This window comes from Amblyomma mixtum, chromosome 6, assembly GCF_055824585.1.
Source record: "Amblyomma mixtum isolate Tamu chromosome 6, ASM5582458v1, whole genome shotgun sequence".
Taxonomy (NCBI): domain Eukaryota; kingdom Metazoa; phylum Arthropoda; class Arachnida; order Ixodida; family Ixodidae; genus Amblyomma; species Amblyomma mixtum.
In genome coordinates this window covers 70,237,097-70,256,937 of record NC_143017.1, presented here as the reverse complement: position 1 = coordinate 70,256,937, position 19,841 = coordinate 70,237,097, and the positions used below count along the sequence as shown (strand labels likewise).

The following is a 19,841-nucleotide window of genomic DNA, read 5'->3' as shown; positions in this document are numbered from 1 at the left end:
ACAGTGAACCCTTTAATACGTGCTCTGAGGTATTCACTCATACTGGGCACAGCACCAATGGTCTGGCTGATCAAATCCAGAACATGGCATTCAAGACTGCCAGGCTGCAATGGCGAACCTAATACTCCTAACTGGAGCTTATTGCCTTGCTTCCCCGAGATCAGCTTTTGCTGCTTGTTCAGGTAGGGTGGCAGTAGTACCAGACGCTTCAGGGACTTCTGCACCTCTCGCATGATGAAGCACTCTACTATTTGATGTGGAACACCTTTCGCTGCAGAAACCAGCTTGAGAATGTCACCATTCCCTCCTTCAAATGGGAAGGTAGAGGTTGCCCACAGTGGCCCAGTCATGCGCACAGATTTTGCAAGGTGCACAAGTTGGTGCACATTGAAGGTCAGGGTGTGTTCACCATAGAGAATTGGCATCTGCTCAACAAACTCCACAAGAAGCCTTTCGGCACAAAAAATATCTGTCTCTTCAACACTTGCTTGTAAGAGTAAACTCTGTGCAAGAAGGCAGAAATGGGTCAAATATCTCTGCGGGAGCATATCGAAGAGGCAAGGTGCACTGTAGTAAAGAAGCCAATATCTCCACTCTGTAGCTTTCCAAAACGAGCGCTCAGTTACCAGTCTTGGCAATCTGGTGAAATTGGTGGCCGAATTTTCAACAGGCGGTCATTCAACTCCCTCACATGATTCCCAATGTGCCAGGCACTTCCTGGTGAACACAGCCAAAGTTCAATTTGCTGCGATGTGACACCTTCCAGTACGCAGTGCATGTAGTCCGGTGGAAAGCCCCACGACAGGTCCAATGTGCTGAGGGTTGCGACGGCTGACAAGCCCTTCATACCATCCACAGGACGGTCTCACCTGGCTGCAAGTTTCATTGTACTGTACACAGTGTCATGGCATCGCTCGACCATATCTCGCCCCTCCATGATATATTTCAGGGTGCCTGAAAAAAGAAATGACAGATAAATTTCTCATAGTACTATGCATAATAAACAAAGAAATACATGCTAAAGAACAGACAGGAGAGTACGAATGCACATGTAAGTGATGGTTATGAAATGCTACAATAACTTAAACTACATGCAATGGTACCACATCTACCTTTAATCAATGCACAAGCCCATTTTACAAAATTAGGCTTTTCATGTTACACTCAGAATATGTAAATGGGCAATAAGTCAACATGTGGAGCTTGCATGCCCTATTTTTCACTGCAGAACCCAACTTCCAAGAGGTAGACCTAGGCTATGGGAGATGCTAATGAAAAGCTCTGGATTATTAGGATCACTATGGAATCTGACCTGCACAGTCAATCTTCCTGACCTTTAATGTGCATAGCTTCTGCAGGAAGAGGTACAAAAGTTTACAAGAGTGCTTGTGTAAGATAGAACTTCCAAGTGACAATTTTTTCCATTCTGAATCCATACATGTGCACCACAGGTGACAACTGTGATTCCAGTCTTCACACCTCGTACGTCTTGGATCACCAGACAATAAACTTATCACAAGTTTAAACAGACAGCACAGACATTTGCTCACATAATTAACAGCACACAATCTCCTCGTAGCTAGAAATAAGTGCCCTGTGCATATCTGCACATATTTCTCACAGTAAACACAAAGCTAAATGTGACTGCTCACCAACGCGCAAAACGACCGTCCTTTGTCATTATGCCTGCTAGAGAGTAAACTAAGCACCCCACAACAGCCTTTTGTTTCAGAATACTTATGAGGAGTTTTAGAAGACCTGTGATCCCTATGGTCGAAAACTGCTATACCCTGGCACTTGTCAGGCTCCATCTCTGGAATATGTGAACAGAAAAATTTCTTTAAAAGACTAAGCAGCAGAGTTACAGCTGTCACAATCAAGCAACTTTGCCATCCTTTTCTCTGCCATACCATCTTCGAGTCTCTCTCTCCCCCATATGGGTGACAATCCTTCCCAAGTGAAATTTCTTTCACTGCTTTTATGGGGAAGCACAGATTGTCACGTCATCATCATGGCCCTCCATCACCAAGTTGCTGCAACACCAAGTTCTTTTTGTATTAGAACACAACCTTGTTCAAACTGATATGAACCAGTATTTTTATACCTGGTAACAGTTGATACCAACCACATGGGATACGAGTATGTTGCTTGTTGCATGTGAATGCATTTAAGCAACAAAATTATGTTCTTAGAGCTGTACAGTGTGCAGAAAGCAGAAGAGGCAAAGCTTGTAATATGACTGAAAGAATTCTTACCATCAACAAGTGTTTCTTTTTGAAGGCACCAAGAACAGCCATAGTATCCGTTGTATTGCTTAGCATTCAGCAGTGAAGCGCGAGCTGGCGAGTCAACACAAAAGCACAACACATTCACTGTTGACTGCACAACTTTGCTGGCAAATGACCACGTGAAGCTGCCCATAGTGTGGAATTTCTCAACAAATGCAAGTAGAGGCGAGTAGGTGGGTGACCTTTGGCACACCAAATGACGCCGATGAGGATGTTCTTCCAACGATAGGGAAGAGGGAGCTCATTAAGCGCTACTTGAATTGGCCAGACTGACCCTTTGCTCGACTTAAATACTGGCGATCCATCGCTGTTAGCGGTAACAGTCAGGTCACTCCAATTCATGTTCCTTTCACGGCGGACCTTTCTGTACAGTTGGCCATCTGTGATATCCTTATAAGCTCCCTGATGAGTTTCAGCTGTGAGTTTCTGGAGGTTTGCGCCAACTATATCCCCAAACTTCTTTAAGAGACACTGTAGCTGATGCTTGAGGTCGACAGTTATGAAAAAGCTTCCTTTTTTTCACCAGCTGTGCCACAGTCATTGTGGCTGCACAATTAGTGCAGTGCTGGAAATCTAGGCCGCAGCTTGATGTCAGGCACTCACACGTTGGGCAGTATGTATGGACTTCCACCATCCTTGATTTGTGCAAATCCCATAACTTCCTAAAGCCATATTTTGTCGATGGGAAGACGTTCTGGCCAAGAAATGCATTCAACAGCTTCAACAAGCTGTCCACTTGTGTCCAAGGAAGGCCAGCAGCAACAACAAATGTTAATAATGTTAATACACGCAGCATCGCCTGCAGGTGGGTAGTGTTCTGTGTGGAAGTCTCGACTCGGAGTTCACTCTGATAAATTCCGACAAGTCTTCATCGGGGTCCTCTAGCACATGGTTGTCAAGCCCATTGGTGTCCTCATCAAGCCTTGGCAGTTGTGCATCAGAAATGCTGTCATCAAGATGCAGGGTTGAAGGCTCATCATCCAAGTTGGGATGACTTGTAGAGGCGTTGTCATGCACCTCATCTTCAGGTTGCTAAAAAAACATTGGAAAGGCTATATCAGCAACAGAAGAAAAAAACATCAGTATTGAAGTGAATGACTGCAACCTGTTCATGTATACCCCGAGTTGGTATCATTCCGCATGAACATCATTCCGATTCCCTTCACATTTTAATATTTTCATCACAGGTTTATGTTTTTTTCTTTATAATGATCCATAAGAGATAGTATACATGGACCACCATGTGACACTGACCTACAATCACTAAATAATTTATAATCGAATTTCGTATCTCACCTGTTTCAGCTTCAACAGTCAAGTAATGGCTACAACGTGAAAGGTCAGTATAAGTCACGTGAGACACAAATAAAAAGTGAAACATAATCACTGCTTCATAATTTTAATTCACTGTGATGCTAAAGACAGCTTGCCGCAAGAGCTGGAATGGCAATGGGTTTGGTGCATGGTTCATGGGAGTTGTGGCGTCCTAAAGCGACCCCGGCTATGAGGGATCCCAAAGTGGAGGGCTCCGGATAATTTCACCCACACCTGGGGTTCTCGAATGTGTACTGACATCGCGCAACACATGAGACTCTAGCATTTCAACTCCACTGAAATGTGATCATAGTGGCTGGGACTTAACCCCCGCTTTTCAAGTCAACAGTCGAGAACCATAACTGAGCCACCACAGCAGCAGAATCGCAATGAGTGAAGCAGCAGCGATTATATTGCAGCTGTCTTCATGCCTCATGTGACCTATACTGACCTGACATCGTAGCCATCACACTGCTTTTGTAACAGAAGCCGAATCAGGTAAGAGATGAAATTTGATTATTATTTGGCAGCTGTAGCCAGATACCTCATGGTGTTCCATGTATAGTAATGTCTAACGCACCATTACAAACAAGAAAACATAGGCAACCAAAATTTGGTATCTACACTCCTTTAAATTTTATATGGGAAAGTGTTAAAAAGGTAGGACCAAGAGTGAAAGTGCGACAAGCCGCCTTAAAGTTCAGCATTGCCAGTTTCGTTGAGTATGATTTCACAACAGTCACACAAGGCAGACAATAACAAGAGACGCTAATATTTTTAAAAAGACAGTTGCTCAACAGCGGCATGAGCCCATGCATAGAACAAGCATTAGCACAACTGAGTGGGCAGGAAACATAGGCAAATAAAATAATACATTTTCTCATAATACCGCATCTGCCTGGTTCACAGGCAGCTAACATTAAACTATCAAAAGGGCACACAAGAAACCAAACATGCATTTTCGGGCTCAACTGCCAAGCACCTAAACACATAGTCACCACAGCAAGTCTACGTGCACAAATCTATGTGGCTTCGCTTGAATTCAAGAATTGCCTCTGAACACCTCAACATTTACACGAAAATTTAGATTCATTCTGGGGCAAAGGGCAGTAGGGTAGTACATCAGTGTGTGTGTGTGTGTGTGTGTGTGTGTGTGTGTGTGTGTGTGTGTGTGTGTGTGTGTAAGGGGGGGGGGGGCAAACCACTTGAACTGTGTACTGCTTGGAGATTTTTTTTTCTTCGGAAAATTGGGATAAGCAAAGTTTTCCTATGCAAAATTTCAGGCTTGTGGAGGGGGATAGATTGTCCCCTTTCAATGGGTGAGGTGTGTTTCCAGAGTCAGCGCAGAGGCTCATGGAAAAGTCGTCTGCTACAGCTACTTCCGGTTCCAAATTTCTCCCCCTGCTTGTTGCTTCACGGCAGTCGCTGTGTTAATTCGCTTCTAACACTAATTGATTTCCACTGCAACACCGCTGATTGTATTGCATCATCGCAAGACCAACCAGACGTCGACTCTGTTCTGCTTCGTAGCGTGTACTCGCATGAAGTACAACCACAATAATGTAAACGGTCAGATGCTTCCTATGCGTACGCAGTGGGACGTGTTGAGACGCGCTGCGCGCACGGTTGCATGTATGTGTTAGCCCACTGGCAGCTTTTACACGCTTTGAGGCAAATACATCAATCGTTTGCTAAACTGTGCAAGCTCAGCCTTCGTTGCCTTCGTGATGCAGCAAAAAAAAACAAATATATAACGACCAACGCGTTAAACTATTTCGCGCACACAGCCGACTGCCGTGCATACACTCGAGAAAACACTCGTACCTTTCGTAATTGTCATTTTCTGCGCTCAGGACGCGTTCATAAACAGCACGCGCTGATCTTACGGTGCAATACGCAATGTCGCAGCACAAATAGATTAGCGAATAAACGATGCACGAATACAGGGCATTTGCTATGCAGAAGGCAGTGCATGGGAGAAATTTGTAACCGGAAAAAGCTGACAGACGATTCTTCCATGGTTGTTTGCATACACTTCGGAAACACGCCTCACCTATTCACCACTGCCTGTTAAATCCGCCCCCATCCCTCAAATATGCACTCGCCTCGATTCGGTGCGGGCCCCACGACACGCTAGAAACAGGCTTACTTGCCTCTGCTCATCGATTTTTTATTTTTTTTCGTAGAAGCCCAAGGTGCAGCCCAAGGAGTACGGGGAGAAATTGGGGGGTAGCGGGCGTATTTGGAAACGTGCCATGCGCAACGGCTCACCTGTGAAACTTCATTCGACGGTTCCCTTTGCCGCTGGCTCCACACGGTTTGCCGCGGAACTTTCGCTGACGACGCACCGGGCTCAAAATAAGCAAGTTACCGTTTTTTAGGAGGCATGCTGCGATAAAGTGCACGGCCTGCTGGTAAAAGAAAGCCTTCGAACCGAGTACCAAAAAGGCGACACAGATTAACAGACGCACTCAACGAAGGCGAGGCACGAAGGAGCGCACCATGGAAAAATAGACTGCGCTATTGGCGCGCGGTCTCGGCCTCCACAGTTACGTAACCATCACGCCGCCGCTTTGCACCTCTGAACTCTCAAAACAATACCTTTTTTTTCATTAATACAAGCGTAAATGACCGTTTTTCACAGTTCTTTCTTCGCGGTAGATACTGTAGATCTGTGAGCAGGGAAATGTTTTGTCATGCTGTTTCGGTTTCGGTTTATAACAGCCGAACGATGACTGTACCGTCAAAGTGGCTTATAGGTCAAGAAGCGCGAGACATGAAAAAAACTACAATATAATCTCTGCTTCTACATTCGTTGTCATTCCGATTCTTGAAGCAGACTGCATTGTAGCGAAGTAAAACGACTAATCAACGTATCGCAGTTTTTTCATGTCTCCCGTGACCTGTGAACCATAAGCACAGTGCAGACAACTGACACAAACAGCACATGCACAGAATAGCAATATATGTTATCAGTATCAGTAAGCGCGATATCTGCACTATGAAGGACCAGCTTTAGGCCCCGCTCTTGCCTTGTTAGCTATAAACACACGTTGGCGTCACAGCCATCGCTATAGGCTGTTGAAACCGAAATAGCACGAGAAAGAAATTTGATTATAATTATTTAGCGCTCGTAAGAGAACACCACGGAATAATCCATGTACAGCAATGTCTTGCGCATCATTACAATCAAGACATTACACACAATTAGATGCATATACTACTGTAACCACCACAGCGGCTTTCCTTTAATTGTAATCAGAGATGTCCATCCCTTTTGCTTCCGCGACCTGTACCATTTATTTTGGCTTCCTTTACTGAGATCTTTGTTTCAGTTGCTGTTAACTGGTAAAAGTTAAGAAATATCACAGGCAGAAAAATTAAGCGACCACAGAAAGAGGGGCCTGTAATTTGAGGGGCCTGTAATTTACGAGCGAGGGCTCATTTCACATGCGTATACTTCTTGGATATTTTTCGCCGAAAAAGTGGAGTTCGGCATGGCCTTCCTACGTAATTTTTTTTATTGGCGGGGGGGGGGGGGGGTTAGAGAGTGCCATATTTCTACTTAAATCATGCCTGAGTTTCTGGGTTTGTCATACGTACGGTTTATTATTCTTAGCTGTTCGCATAAAATGATCGCGAAGCTTTTTTTTTTTTACCAAAGAAGCTTTTCTCAGTCTAACTGGATTATTTCCACCACATTTTGAGTTGCATAATGCGCGCAGTTCCTTTTTATGAGATTTCTATAGCTTCGAATGTGACAGCAAGAACTTATATTAGTAAAGCTTTTTGACGGGCTAGTTGGTACATATCCATATTTGAAAGGGTGTGCTCTAAAAAGACGTACACAGGAAAAAGATAGAGACGAGAGGAAAGAAGCGCATCTTCCAACTTTACCCAGTCAACCACGGGTATCCGGGGTAGGTCCGAGTAACGTCCGAATCTCCAGTGCCAGGCTGGGATGTCCATAGGGCATGCCTACGTATGTCCATATTCGGATATACGCATCGGAGATCTGTGTATGTACGAGGGACGTTCGTTTTTAGATGGCTGGCGGACATCCGCCGGCGGATGTCCGAGGAGTATCCGTAAACATCCCTCTTGGGATGTGAGCTTACATGGCATATATAATTTGTTTTCCCTCAGGCGAACATTTTAAAACAAATTCTATTTTGCCAATGCCAAAATTCACACAATCACATTTCTGCCACCAACTAGTTTAATATTCAGATTGATTAAGATCACTCAACTGTGGTTTTGATGTAAAAGAACCAGAATTAAACGAATCGCTTGGCTTTCTGGCGCCAATGCTCATAATTAACGCCCTTTTATCCTGCAGCACTCCTTCGAGGTAACCGAGGCATGTAGCCATGCATGCTGCCTTCCATGAAAACAAACCCGAATAAACTCCTACCAGGGGCCGCGGCAGAGCGGTAAGCCTAAAAGTCAACCCAATCCAATCTATCAGCCAAGCCAATATTTGTGGCGCGATGGTCTCGTTGGTTTTCGTCGCGCGGTGCTCCTTTCGACCTTTACTTTTGCTGCAATGTGCGGTTTGTTCGCTCTGTGGTTGCTTGGCTGTGCTACAAATGTGTTGTGTCATCTACGCGCTCGAAAAGACGCTCGTTTGATTCTGAAGCTCTCATGAAAAAGCTCCGGTGTCGCCTGACCCCTTGCCGAGACATGCTTTGTTGCTTCGGATGAAAGAAGCGGCCATGGTGTTAACACTTGCGAGGTAAGTAACTGTGCTTGAAAATTACTTTCAGGGTGTTGCTGTGGGATGACTAAAGCGCATTAACGCAGTTGTACTCTGTTGCGCTACTTGTTTGCCACGGAGGGGAAATTGCAAGCACTATGCAATAGCTGCCGCAAACGTGTTTCTCGTGTTTGTAAAAAAAAAGTTGAGACGGTGTTTAGTTGCATGGTGTGAATCTTAAGGCAATTGCGCGTAGGTTCATAATTACGATAAAACAGAATGCACGAAAAGCATAGCGCCAGGACGGTGTTAGTTTTTCAGCGCTTCGCGACTGAGTTTTTCTTTTCTGTTGCCTTTGCAGTGTGGATGTGGCCGGGCTACCGAGTGTATTGGTGCCTACATTAATTATGCCAAGCCGTGCAAAGCACAGGTAGGTTGAAAATGTCATATAAAAGTTGTCCATACTTCCACAGCTTATCAATTTATTTATTAGGCTTGTCAAATGGAAGTCTCCAACCATCCACTCACTGCACAGTACTTTGCACTGTGCAGTAGCATTGTTTAGGACAGCTTAACTGTTGTGTTAAATTTGCGAGCTTCAGTCACATTTTTCACTTACTTCCCAATCACTGAGTGCAATGAGCTCTTGCAGTGCTTTGGTATAACTTTGCCAAACATGTTATGCCCACAGGGCTCAATGCTGAGCCAGATAGCAGGACCATATATGACACCCCTAGAGCCACATGTTCCTGGATTGTGACCAGACCTCTCTTCCTTACTCCTGTGCAGCTGTGGATCATCAAATATGCTGTCAGTGCCCTGATGCGTGATTCATCAGTGAGCCCTGTGGGCATTGTAGTTTCGACAGAGATTGTGTTTTGCTGCATCGTTGACAACGTGCTGTATAAGGTGCTCTCTCGTACTTTATTTTCTTGTCCATACAGTGAGGATGTGACTGACCTAAGCTAGCAGCTATATAGTACCTGCAGCTTACAGCAGCAACCTTCAGGTAAGTTTGAACTACAGTGCAAGTTTGACCCTGTCACATAATGGATACTTTCCTTCTGTTTGCTTTGTGCAGCGGAGGGTATCTAGCTATACTGCAGTGTTCTTGTGCAGTAATGGATAAAAATTTGTGGGATGAGAGTTCTTTGTGAAACATTTTCTCTGTGCTGTTAGCCAGAACAATTTAATCAAAAGCCTAGAATGAGGAGGGGACATGGATACTCGATCTTATTGAACAAATTTCAGCTGACTGCCTGGCGAGGCAATGCAAAAATAAATATTTTCGGAAAATCGACATCCAGCAAACTTTTCTCTATGAGTGTACCTTGTGCCCAACCTAAGTCATTAGCTAGCTTGCAACGATGTGGTAAGGATCCCTACTCTTGCACTTGAATTTTTTTGACCATCAGTATGGAAGTGACTGCCTGTGGGAGTAGCTGTGGTGTCTTGCAATGTAAAAGACAAAAGAGCTACTACTGGGGCAAGTTGGAAATACATACTTGAAGGAATTGGTGAGCGCTATAAAAACACTGAAAACGCACAGGACGAAGCGCTTTCTAAATACTGTTTAATCTCAGAAGAAACATGACTATATACACACATTTGACGACAAGAATGAAGGAAAAACAGGTAAAAACTACGCGCGCTTACAACAGCCGAAGATTACTGTTCTTGAGGGAGGTTAATTCTGTTCCCCCTAACATCACTGAAGGGGAGCTGACGCATTGCTTATCTGGTTTGGTTTGGTTTGGTTTGTTTTGGAGCAATGTGCATTGCAAAAGCTTTGATAATTTCTTGTTCCCGTCCGTTTCTAGCCCTACCTATTACCTTGGTGTTTTTTAGCAAGGGTATGCATTTACAGTGTGCGAAATGAGCTGCCAGATTCCCGGACTTTGCAAGTTGTTCACATGATCTTTCGTGTTCCCGGAGCCTCTTGTTAAGGCATCTTCCCGTTTGCCCTGCGTAAGTTTGTTGGCAGCTGAGCGGAATGCTGTAAATGACGTTTTCGTCACACTTTACATAGGTGTTTTCATGTTTGATGTTGCACCCAGGTTTCTTTTTGTGGTCTTCATTCTCGTTGACCTTTTTACACATTCCAATGAGCTTATTGGCAGCTGAAAAAACCACCTGGACTCCGTACTTGTTAGCTGTCCTCCTTATTCTGTGGGAGATATTGTGAACATACAGCATCACGGCAGGGCGTCCCTCGTAGCTCATTTTCTTAGTTTTGTAGGACCCAGTAACTTCTCTTAGTAAGCTTTCAGCAATGCCGCAAAGTAACTGCTCCGGATAACCGCTCTCCTTCAATTGGGAGACCTGTTGGTCTACGCTGTGAATTATCGAGTAGGGTCAAGATTTTTTTATAGCTGGTTTCAGGCAAGACGTAGCTACAGCTCGCTTTACAATTCTGGAATGACTGCCATCTGCCATCACAGAGCGTGGTGTTGAGGTTCACATGAGCCTGGATACTATGCTCTGTTATGGCAGATCACGCAGCAATGTTGTTTTGCTTCGCCCCGCCACGCATCACAGATCCTGCAAACTTTTGCGGCCAACAGTACCGTGTTATGGATGAGGAAACGCCTAGTGTACCTGTGGCAAGTGGGTGAATCTCCTTGCAATGGTCAAACAAATGCCAGTATGCTGATTATATACGAAGTGCATGATGACTTGTGCATGATACACATTTGCTGCATTTATATTGGTTATGCCTATGCTTTAATTCTAGTCAACAAAAAAGGTGAAGAAGTTGAGAATGGCTGCGAAAAGAAGTGCCAATGAGGACATTGTGGCACTCAGAGAAAGCAATGCGCTAAAAGAGGAGCTGGAAGCCCTCAAGAAAGAAAATTCGAAGCTGTGGCAGTTAAACATGAAGCTGCAGGAGCAGCTTCTGAAATGCCTCTCAGCTCCAGGTTAGTCTTGTATGGCAGTATGCCTACTTCTTAATCTGGATACCGCTTGCTACAGCCTGTAAGTTAGTACTTTTTTCTTGTAAGCTCCAGTGTGTTAAAAATACACAAGTGCATTATAAAAAGGACTTCTTTTTGGGAAAGCAAGTGTTAAAAATTTTGCATGTTTATTACATTCCTCATTGGTTGTAGAAATGCAGTTTTACACTAACACCATGGCTTTAATGATCCTAACGTCTGCATCACAGTGGAAATGTGAACTTTAGCTGCATATGTTCATGTTCTTAGTGGAGCTTAGATAAATTACCTAAAAAGACCAAAAACAAAAAGATGAGAAAGTATGATGAAACAAGAAAAAATGAACTTGCTAAACGGGAAGTCTAACACAGCAAACGTTTTTGTCAACAGCTGCTGAAGTGAGCAATGTGGCTAGCATTGCACTCGTTGAGAATGCCGCTGAAGACACCCCTCCAAGGGCGGTGACACCGTTACCACAACAGTGCCACCCCATCCTGTCACTGGAAGGGCCCACGCTGCTGTCATCTGAAGTACGCAATGCGTGCTTATCAGCTGAGGAAGGTATGGAAAGTCATCAGCAGCACTCCGGAATCATGTCTATTATCTGTGCCCTGCCGCGGTGGCTCAGTGATTACGGCGCTCGGCTGCTGACCCAAAAGACGCAGGTTCCATCCCGGCCGCGGCGGCCGAATTTCGATGGAGGCAAAATGCTAGAGGCCCGTGTACTGTGCAATGTCAGTGCACGTTAAAGAACCCCGGGTGGTCGAAATCTCCGTAGCCCTTCACTGCGGCGTCCCTCATAGCCTGAGTTGCCTTGGGCCCCAGTAAACCCCAGTAAACCAATAAACCATGCCCACTATCTGTAATTGCCAGTGACATTGTTGCTGAGTCCTTAACCTACCACTGGGCACATTTTTTTCAGTTCGCAGCAAGTTTATAGCCCGTTTTTCAAGCTGCAAGGATAGCCTAATGACGGAACGAACAGGGAAGGGTATAGAAATGAGGAGCTTGTTACAGCATAAATAGGAAGGTAGCCAGCAGTCATTAAAACCAAAGGAAGCATACGAGAATGTTGTTTTTAAATCACTATTCATGATGCTAATGGGAAATTCATCGGTACGGGCAGCAGCCATGTTGAGAAGGCTTGAAATTAACCTCAGGACAGCGCAGTGCGTGTAACATTAAGAGACAGAAAGAGAGTAGTGCGGTAGTATATGGTATGGAGGACAGGTGGTGAATGGTCCATTACTACTTATGAAATAGATTCCAAAAAAAGGTAAACATTGCAGACGAGATTAGGAAATCTGTGGGCTGTAGGATGGCTGTAGCTGGCCCAATACTAAATTGGGGGTCAGTGGGTAGTGCTTTTAACCTGGTTTGGGCATAGGCAGGATGATGAAGTTCACCACCAGAAATAACTGCATTTTGCTTTTCTTTGCTATGCATTAAACGCAAGTACTAAGGGGTAGCTAGCTGTCTTGCCATAAGTATGGATAAAATTGATCCCATATTTCATGTCTGCATAACAAAAGAATAATCTAATTATTTATTTGATATGCTTCGAGGCTGAGGGTATTGATTTCAGCGTAAATTGTATGAAATGTTGTTCCTACTGCACTAGTCTGAATTGTGGCTTAATCTCTACTAGGTAAATATCAAGCTTGTGTTGTGCCATATTGCGTGCAGACATGCCGGCTTTGGAAGGAGGTGAGGCATCTGTGATGTCTTGAGAAGTACACCTTCCAGCAGTGCCTGCTGGACCGCCTGCAGCAGAACCACGACCAGTCCAGGGTGTTTGTACTCTGACAGACAGTGGAAAGGTGAAAGCACCTAAATTTCATGTCTTATGAAATGTGACTGAGAACTGCTTGCTGTTGCATCAGTGGGGGTAGCATGCACATATATTCATTCACCGGTGTTGAATGTTTAGCAAGTTGATACTTGTCTATACTGGCTATAGCAGCATAAATAAGACGTGGCACCAGAATTCACTTGCATCTGTAAATTTTTATTCAAGAAACACAGATTATAGAATGAAAGAAAAAAAAGAAACAGAAAAAAAGGTCACCATCCAAATCGAGCAACATTTGTCCTGCTGCGAAAATTTACTAGACGCTCATGAAACGAATTTCACCTCTACATGTAATTGTTATATCTGCCCTTTTATTCCCTTAGGTAATCTCTGGTGTCGCAGTACAATTAACCAACTCCTATAAATACTTGGGTGTAACCTTAAGCCAAGATCTAATCTGGAATGCGCATGTCACTAACATTCTATCATCAGCTAACAAAACCCTTGGTTTCCTGAAACGTCATTTGCGCCATGCACCGCCAAACGTTAAGCTTCTTGCCTACAAGTCCCTGGTTCGAACAAAACTAGAATATGCATCCCCCATTTGGAGCCCTAACCAAATCTATTTGTTAAAATCACTAGAATCGCTACAGAACCGAGCCACTAGATTCATTCATTCATGTTATTCATATGATATCAGCATGTCATCTTTAAAAGCAGAGTTGAGCCTAGCAAACCTTGCCTGTCGTCGTCGCATCGCCAGTATGTGTTTATTTCAGAAGTTTTTTTACAGCTCATTGCGTATTCCACCCTACATTAGCCCTCCAGGACGCATTTCACTCCGCCTTGGTCATCCCCTGCAAGTTTCCCGTCCACAGACTCACACCACAACGTTTGCTGCATCATTCTTTCCTCGCTCAGCCAAACACTAGAACGGCCTTCCACACGACGTCGCTGCAACCACCTGTCCATTCTCATTTTTGAATTGTATAAACGCCATATTTAATGAATAACATCTTTGTACACAAAATTTAATTCTATTTGTACCCACCCCTTATGTAATACCCCCTAACTGGGGGTCTTTAAGGTAATAAAGTGAAGTGAAGTGAGGTGAACGGAGTGGATTCCAAGAGAAGGCAAGCGTAGCAGGGCGCGGCAGAAAATTAGGTGGGTGGATGAGATCAAGAAGTTTGCAGGGATACGGTGGCGGCAACTGGCAAAAGGACAGGGTCAGTTGGAGAGACATGGGAGAGGCCTTTGCCCTGCAGTGGGCGCAGTCAGGCTGATGATGATGCATGTGGGTGTCTTATATTTTGGTGTATGCTTTTCAGCTGTGCACTCTTTCTTAGCATTGTCATGCGTAGTAAACAAGCTAGATGCTTTACAAAATTTGTCTATTAGGCCAGTTGGTTTAGCACACTGAATTTTGAATGCACGAGTAAGGACGGAGGAGAAGTGTTTGTCCCGTTCACTTCTGTCCTTCATCATTACCAGTGCTTTTAAAATTCAGTAAGCTATATCCATTTTATTTTGGTGGTTTAACGACAGGTATATGGGACTAGTTTTGGTCAGGCTTGAACAGTCAGATGTTTATTTCTTGCGGCTCGCGCAGTTACTTTACAGGTTCAGTTTGGTCCACAAAGGTAGCCCATATAGTATTGATGATCACTAAAATTTTTCCATATGATCATGCTTAGTGCTGCTTTTAAAAAGAGCACTGGCAGCTAGCACGCCAATGAGATGTTAGGGGTCAGTGCAGGTTGAGCAGTAGAAGAGCCTGTGTTGCAGCCATGTGCCCCACAATGTCAGCAAAAGGGGAGGCATGAGGGTGAAGCATGAGAGGCCAGCTCTGTCGGAAGGGTAGCTTGTCTTTGTGTGTGGTCTTTCGCATTGCTTAGTCATCATGACATGTCTTGAGAAGGGAAACTGGTGGCTATAGAAATTTCGTGACCATTCCACTCTACAAGGGGCACCATATCATGTGAAGCACAAACAGCACGGCTTTTTTGTGTGCTGTTCTTATTTTTTTAGCATTTGTTACTGTGCGCACATACTAATTGGCTATGTCCAGCAAGGTAGAGCCATTTTTCTGAAATTATTTGCCGATAGCATTCCAAACATGAATTCAGATTAGCATTAGCCAGTTACAAGCACTGCATGCAGTTACCTTTGATACTCCACTGCTGTTAAGAAGTGCCACTAAATGCCCATCGCACTGTTAATGTCCACGCTTAAGTTCTGCAGTTATTTTCAAGTTTTAAATGATTTTGACCTTGGTGCTGTGGCAAGTGCTAACACTGAGTTTTAAGCCAGAATGCACTCGGTAAACAATGATAATTTGTACATTATGTACGTCCCTTTCAGTTCGGCATGCCATTTTTCTTTTTCCTGCAGGTACACCTGGCCAATGACCACGAAATATCGAAAGAGGCATACGATGCTCTCATGGCGCTGCCAAAAGATTCGCTGTTTGTCAAAAGAGCGGCAACCACATTGTGGTCAACAGAAGTGCTGGCTCAGCGCAGCTTCACCGGAACGCTGTCCAACAGATTCCTGGCAGAGGGTGGGGACAAGGCACCGCAGAAGCCACTGACGCTGCTGAAGGTGGAGACGATAAGGGGTAATTATTGTATTCTACTGGGGTTAGCACATGTGCATATTGTCATATTGCATTAACATATGAAAGGAGGCTATCTCGACCTTGGCAATAGCTCATGAGAAGGTAATAATTATCAAACACTATTTGACTCATATTAGAATGGATCAATTCATTGCATGGCTTTTTGTTGTGCACGAGAATTCATGTGCAGTTAGCTACTTGACAGGCATAATGAGAAGCATTTGGTAGAGATAAAAACTTCCTACAGAGCTGAGCCGCTAGATGAGTGTATGACATGAGCACTCCACATCTGTGGCAACAACCAAAGAACATAACTTGTTTTGTGATGCTAAAATAGGCTGTTGTCACATGACAATGTTGAGCTGGAATGTTAGGTTCTTAAGAGCTGCGCATTTTTAAAACCTTTAAATGTGCACTGAACAGGAATCAGAACTCGTCTTTTTGCCACGGGAACCCGATCTACACATTCCAAGCATTCTTAGAAACTTTGAACTATTGCCCTCTGGGGCTGATTTTCCTCATTTAAATGTGATTAATGTCTGGCTCCCGCCTTTTTTTTTAATTCTCCGCAGTCGGGGAGGAGTCAGCCAACGCATGGAGTGCCTTGCAGGGAGTCGCATGGCGGCTTTGCTTTCGTTTTTATTTTGCTTTTTTTTACATTTCCGTGGATAAATAGATCTATTCAGAGACTACATAGCTGCAAATTAGGCCCACAAAAATAAAAATACGCGTGGACTCTGCTTTCGCCAATCACTCCGTATCGCTCTGCCGATGGCAGAGCGGCAAGCCGCCACAGGACTGGTTGAAAGATTAGTCGACTCCGCCCACTGTCTGCGGGAGAATTAAAAAAAAAAGGCGGGAACCGGGTGTTTAATTCGATTTAAACTAGAGAGCCCGACTGCACAGGGAAATAATTCGCAGTTTCTAAGAACGTTCGGAATGTGTAGAACGAGTTTCATCGGTAAAAGATGAGTTCAGATTCCTCTTTAGTGCACCTTTAACGCAAACGCTGATGGTATCATTCTTATGTATCTTCCTGTCCTTTTTTGTTATTGTTTCATCTTTATTGCCTTAGCAAAGGCACTAATTATGGGATGGTTTAGCACAAACATATTCTCGGGAAATGTACGCAGTTCGACCTGCTGTACACTTCGCATACATAGTAGTGCTTGGTGTTCTTTGGCTTTGTGTTCAGGACCATACCATGTATGCATCTGCTAGGGCACTGGGCACTGCCTGCATTCTTACAATTGACAAACGCTTTTTTCTGCTGACCTTAGTCATTTTTCTGCTTTACACTTGGCGTGAATATTAAGGCGACATGCTCATTTTGATGATGTAGGCAGTGCAAAGTGTCACAGCAGCTGTCGTGCTTGCAGTATTGGCACTCATGGCCTTTGCACATGCACAAGATTTGGCAACATAGCTTTGTGCAACCTTTCTAGAGTGGAGAAAGTGATTTGTTTACATATCTGCTGAGATTTACCCAGAATCAGAACACCTTGTTGCACTATTACTCTTATTAGGCAGAAGTCTTCTAGGCTTAATTCTAGGCTCATTTACAACTTTCTTTTGATGTGCTGTGTTTTAGGGTGTTTCGCTTAAATTTGCTCACCATTACTGCTGCACATGCTTCTACACTTACTAAGAGCAGAAGGAATGGCATTGTGCATCGTCAGAGCTACAGCTTTGTGCCCTAATTGTGTTACAGGTGTTGAAACATGGACGGTCTCACACCAGGATTTGGCCCTTTTCATGTGTGAATCGAACTATGGGTTCATTTTCTAACCCAATTTTCGCAGCAATGAATGACTCTGCAACATCAACATGGCCCCAAAGCCATACAATTAATTTTTACAAAGAACTAAAGCTGGATGAGGTTGTCCTCTGTGTCCCTTTGATATGATCAGGCGAATGAATTTACTTATCATGTAGCATACTGTTCTTTGTTACAACAAGCCGTGGCGTTACAAGTAGATGCGGCGGTTTTTGTAGTGCTGAGCTAATTGTCAGGCTAAGACTTACTGTATGTCCTGGAAATTGGTTCTACAACAACAATTCTGCCGAAGCCAGAATAATAACAAAGCTTGCGCTATTTTTAACTCTTATGCCTGATTTTCTTTCAGTGTTCTTCAGGCATTATGCCCGCAGTCGGGGAGTGACGGACGAAGCAGCCACGGAAGCTGAAAAAAGCATAAGACTGTGGCTATCACAGAAAACTTGCGAACTTCGCCGAAAGAGGCCCGCTGCTTCAAAGAGCTAAGCGAATCAGAATAAATTTTGTTTCTTTTTTCTTTTCTACATGCCCTTGCAATTTCTTTTGGCAATCATACGAATTGAGTATTGGCGTATGCGTGCAAATTTTGTTTAATTTTCTTTCCCTAAAATTTCTATTGGTAAGTGTAAAAATTGAGTGCTGGTGTATGCATGCTGTTATGTGTACCCTAATGCACTGCATCGCTATCAAAGCACATTGAATTTGCGTTTTTCTCACGGCCACTCTGCGTACACACAACTCTTCTCTTTGAGCTCTCCAGTGATAGTGAACAACTGCGCAAGCATTGCAGAAGCTGGTGGTTTAACTGTACTTGTGCAGTTTATATCAGCAACAGTACCAAAGACAAAAGAGGGCAGCTGTCGAGCTCACACTTGCCTCCTCACGTGTGAAGTTGGCGTCTTGTCGAGCCACACCTTGCCTGCTTCACCCACGTGCGCTTCTTTTCAACCTGTTTTCTCGGTACCAGGTATACTCGTTATGCTCCACAGCGGGCGGCACATATCGTGAAACAGGCAAATTGTTCCCGAAGGCTCCTAACCCGGTCAGCACGGCACCAAATTAAATCACATCAGAAAACACCAGACCGGGCCACACCAAAAACATCAGCCCGGGTCACACCAGACCCGGTAACACCAGACCCGGTAACACCAGGCCGGGTCACACCAGGCCGGGTCACACCAGGCCGGGTCACACCAGGCCGGGTCACACCAGGCCGGGTCACACCAGGCCGGGTCACACCAGAACCCGTGTCTGAATTTCCGGTCTGGTGTAAACACCAGATACGGGCTGGTGTTTTTTTCGACTGGGGTGGAATAAAAGCCTTCCATAAGGTAAAATAATTTAGCGCAGATTCACAATAAACACGGGCACACGTGCTCGATCCTAGTCACCTCCGTACCGAACTGGCCGCGGCAGGAGCGACGGTACCCGATGTTGACGTCACGAATGTTTCGACCAACCACAGGTGGCGACGAGGCTCGCCGCGCTTGCCTGCGGCGGTGGGCACTTATTTCTGCAAAACAAAGCTATTTATCGTTCTCTACGTTTATTTTCAATGTGATATTTGAGTTCAGGGAGCAGGAAAGTGCAAAAATGCGTCAGAAACTCGTTTTTTTTAAAAAGTGTTTCAGCTTCCCTTTAATGACTGTTCTGATGGCCAAAAGTCCGGCACTAGTTGACTGAATAAACAGAGCAGTATGGGCAGCGGATTGCTTCAAACGAGCCAGCACTGCAGGAGGGGGCTAAAAAGGAGAGGACAAGAGAGTCGGGGCAGTGAGATGGGCATCAGGAAAATAAGTCGGGGAGGGGATGCCAACGCATTCATTTGATAAAACTGCTTTTCCCAGAAGATACAGGACTTGAATGCATAAGTGATTGACTTCGACCCAGTTGCCATGTAGCTACCTCCGAAAGTAGTTTGGAGTGCGTCTATGTATTGGGACGTTACCGTTAAATCTTTAAGTTTGTTTAATTGCAGCTAAACTATTAAAATTAGCGGCACAAGAAAAAAACTAGACTTGAAGGTGCTCGAGGTTGGTTTTATGTTGAAAAACAGCCTGTACGCAATGCCGTACGTATGCGTTCTGCACGCCGGCTAAAGTGTTCCTGCGTTGCTGCTGGAGTGAAACCAAATGATTAAATAGTCACAGCTGTTAGATTCAGAATGTTTCTGAACATCGTTCGGTGAGGACGAACTTCACTCAAGAGCGGCGCTTGCACGCAGCATGAAGTACTCGTTTGCGTTACCAGGAAACCGAAGGGAGAATCCAGCATGCCTGCGTTTAACACTTTTATGTTAATTCTTGCTACACCATGTACCGTCTTTGTCAAAAGTAACCAGGCTGCATGGTTTGCTTCTAGCTTGTATAGTGGAGCCCTCGTGGCTTTCCTTAAGATCAAAAGGTGCTGGAAGATAAGAAG

General features: G+C 44.4%; 2 protein-coding genes across 2 annotated transcripts; both read left to right on the top strand.

Annotated features, from left to right (window-relative positions):
* Positions 1 to 8,050: 8,050 nt before the first annotated feature.
* Positions 8,051 to 13,047, top strand: LOC149339328 (uncharacterized). Its single transcript, XM_089550460.1, has 6 exons — positions 8,051 to 8,337; positions 8,660 to 8,728; positions 9,243 to 9,307; positions 11,033 to 11,216; positions 11,622 to 11,792; positions 12,918 to 13,047. Exons 4-6 carry the CDS (start codon positions 11,060 to 11,062, stop codon positions 12,959 to 12,961), a joined length of 372 nt encoding a protein of 123 aa, XP_089406586.1. The 5' UTR covers positions 8,051 to 8,337; positions 8,660 to 8,728; positions 9,243 to 9,307; positions 11,033 to 11,059; the 3' UTR covers positions 12,962 to 13,047.
* A 2,397-nt stretch (positions 13,048 to 15,444) lies between these two features.
* On the top strand, positions 15,445 to 17,944 carry LOC149339327 (uncharacterized). Its single transcript, XM_089550459.1, has 2 exons — positions 15,445 to 15,643; positions 17,770 to 17,944. Exons 1-2 carry the CDS (start codon positions 15,469 to 15,471, stop codon positions 17,904 to 17,906), a joined length of 312 nt encoding a protein of 103 aa, XP_089406585.1. The 5' UTR covers positions 15,445 to 15,468; the 3' UTR covers positions 17,907 to 17,944.
* The last annotated feature ends 1,897 nt before the right edge of the window (positions 17,945 to 19,841 follow it).

Bases quoted from the DNA above. Each gene is read 5' to 3' on its own strand.
- LOC149339328 (XM_089550460.1), top strand. From the start codon at position 11,060: ATGGCTGCGAAAAGAAGTGCCAATGAGGACATTGTGGCACTCAGAGAA. The intron at 11,217-11,621 runs GTTAGTCTTGTA...TTTTGTCAACAG, and splicing joins GAAATGCCTCTCAGCTCCAG to CTGCTGAAGTGAGCAATGTG. The intron at 11,793-12,917 runs GTATGGAAAGTC...TATTGCGTGCAG, and splicing joins GTGCTTATCAGCTGAGGAAG to ACATGCCGGCTTTGGAAGGA.
- LOC149339327 (XM_089550459.1), top strand. From the start codon at position 15,469: ATGGCGCTGCCAAAAGATTCGCTGTTTGTCAAAAGAGCGGCAACCACA. The intron at 15,644-17,769 runs GTAATTATTGTA...ATTTTCTTTCAG, and splicing joins GAAGGTGGAGACGATAAGGG to TGTTCTTCAGGCATTATGCC.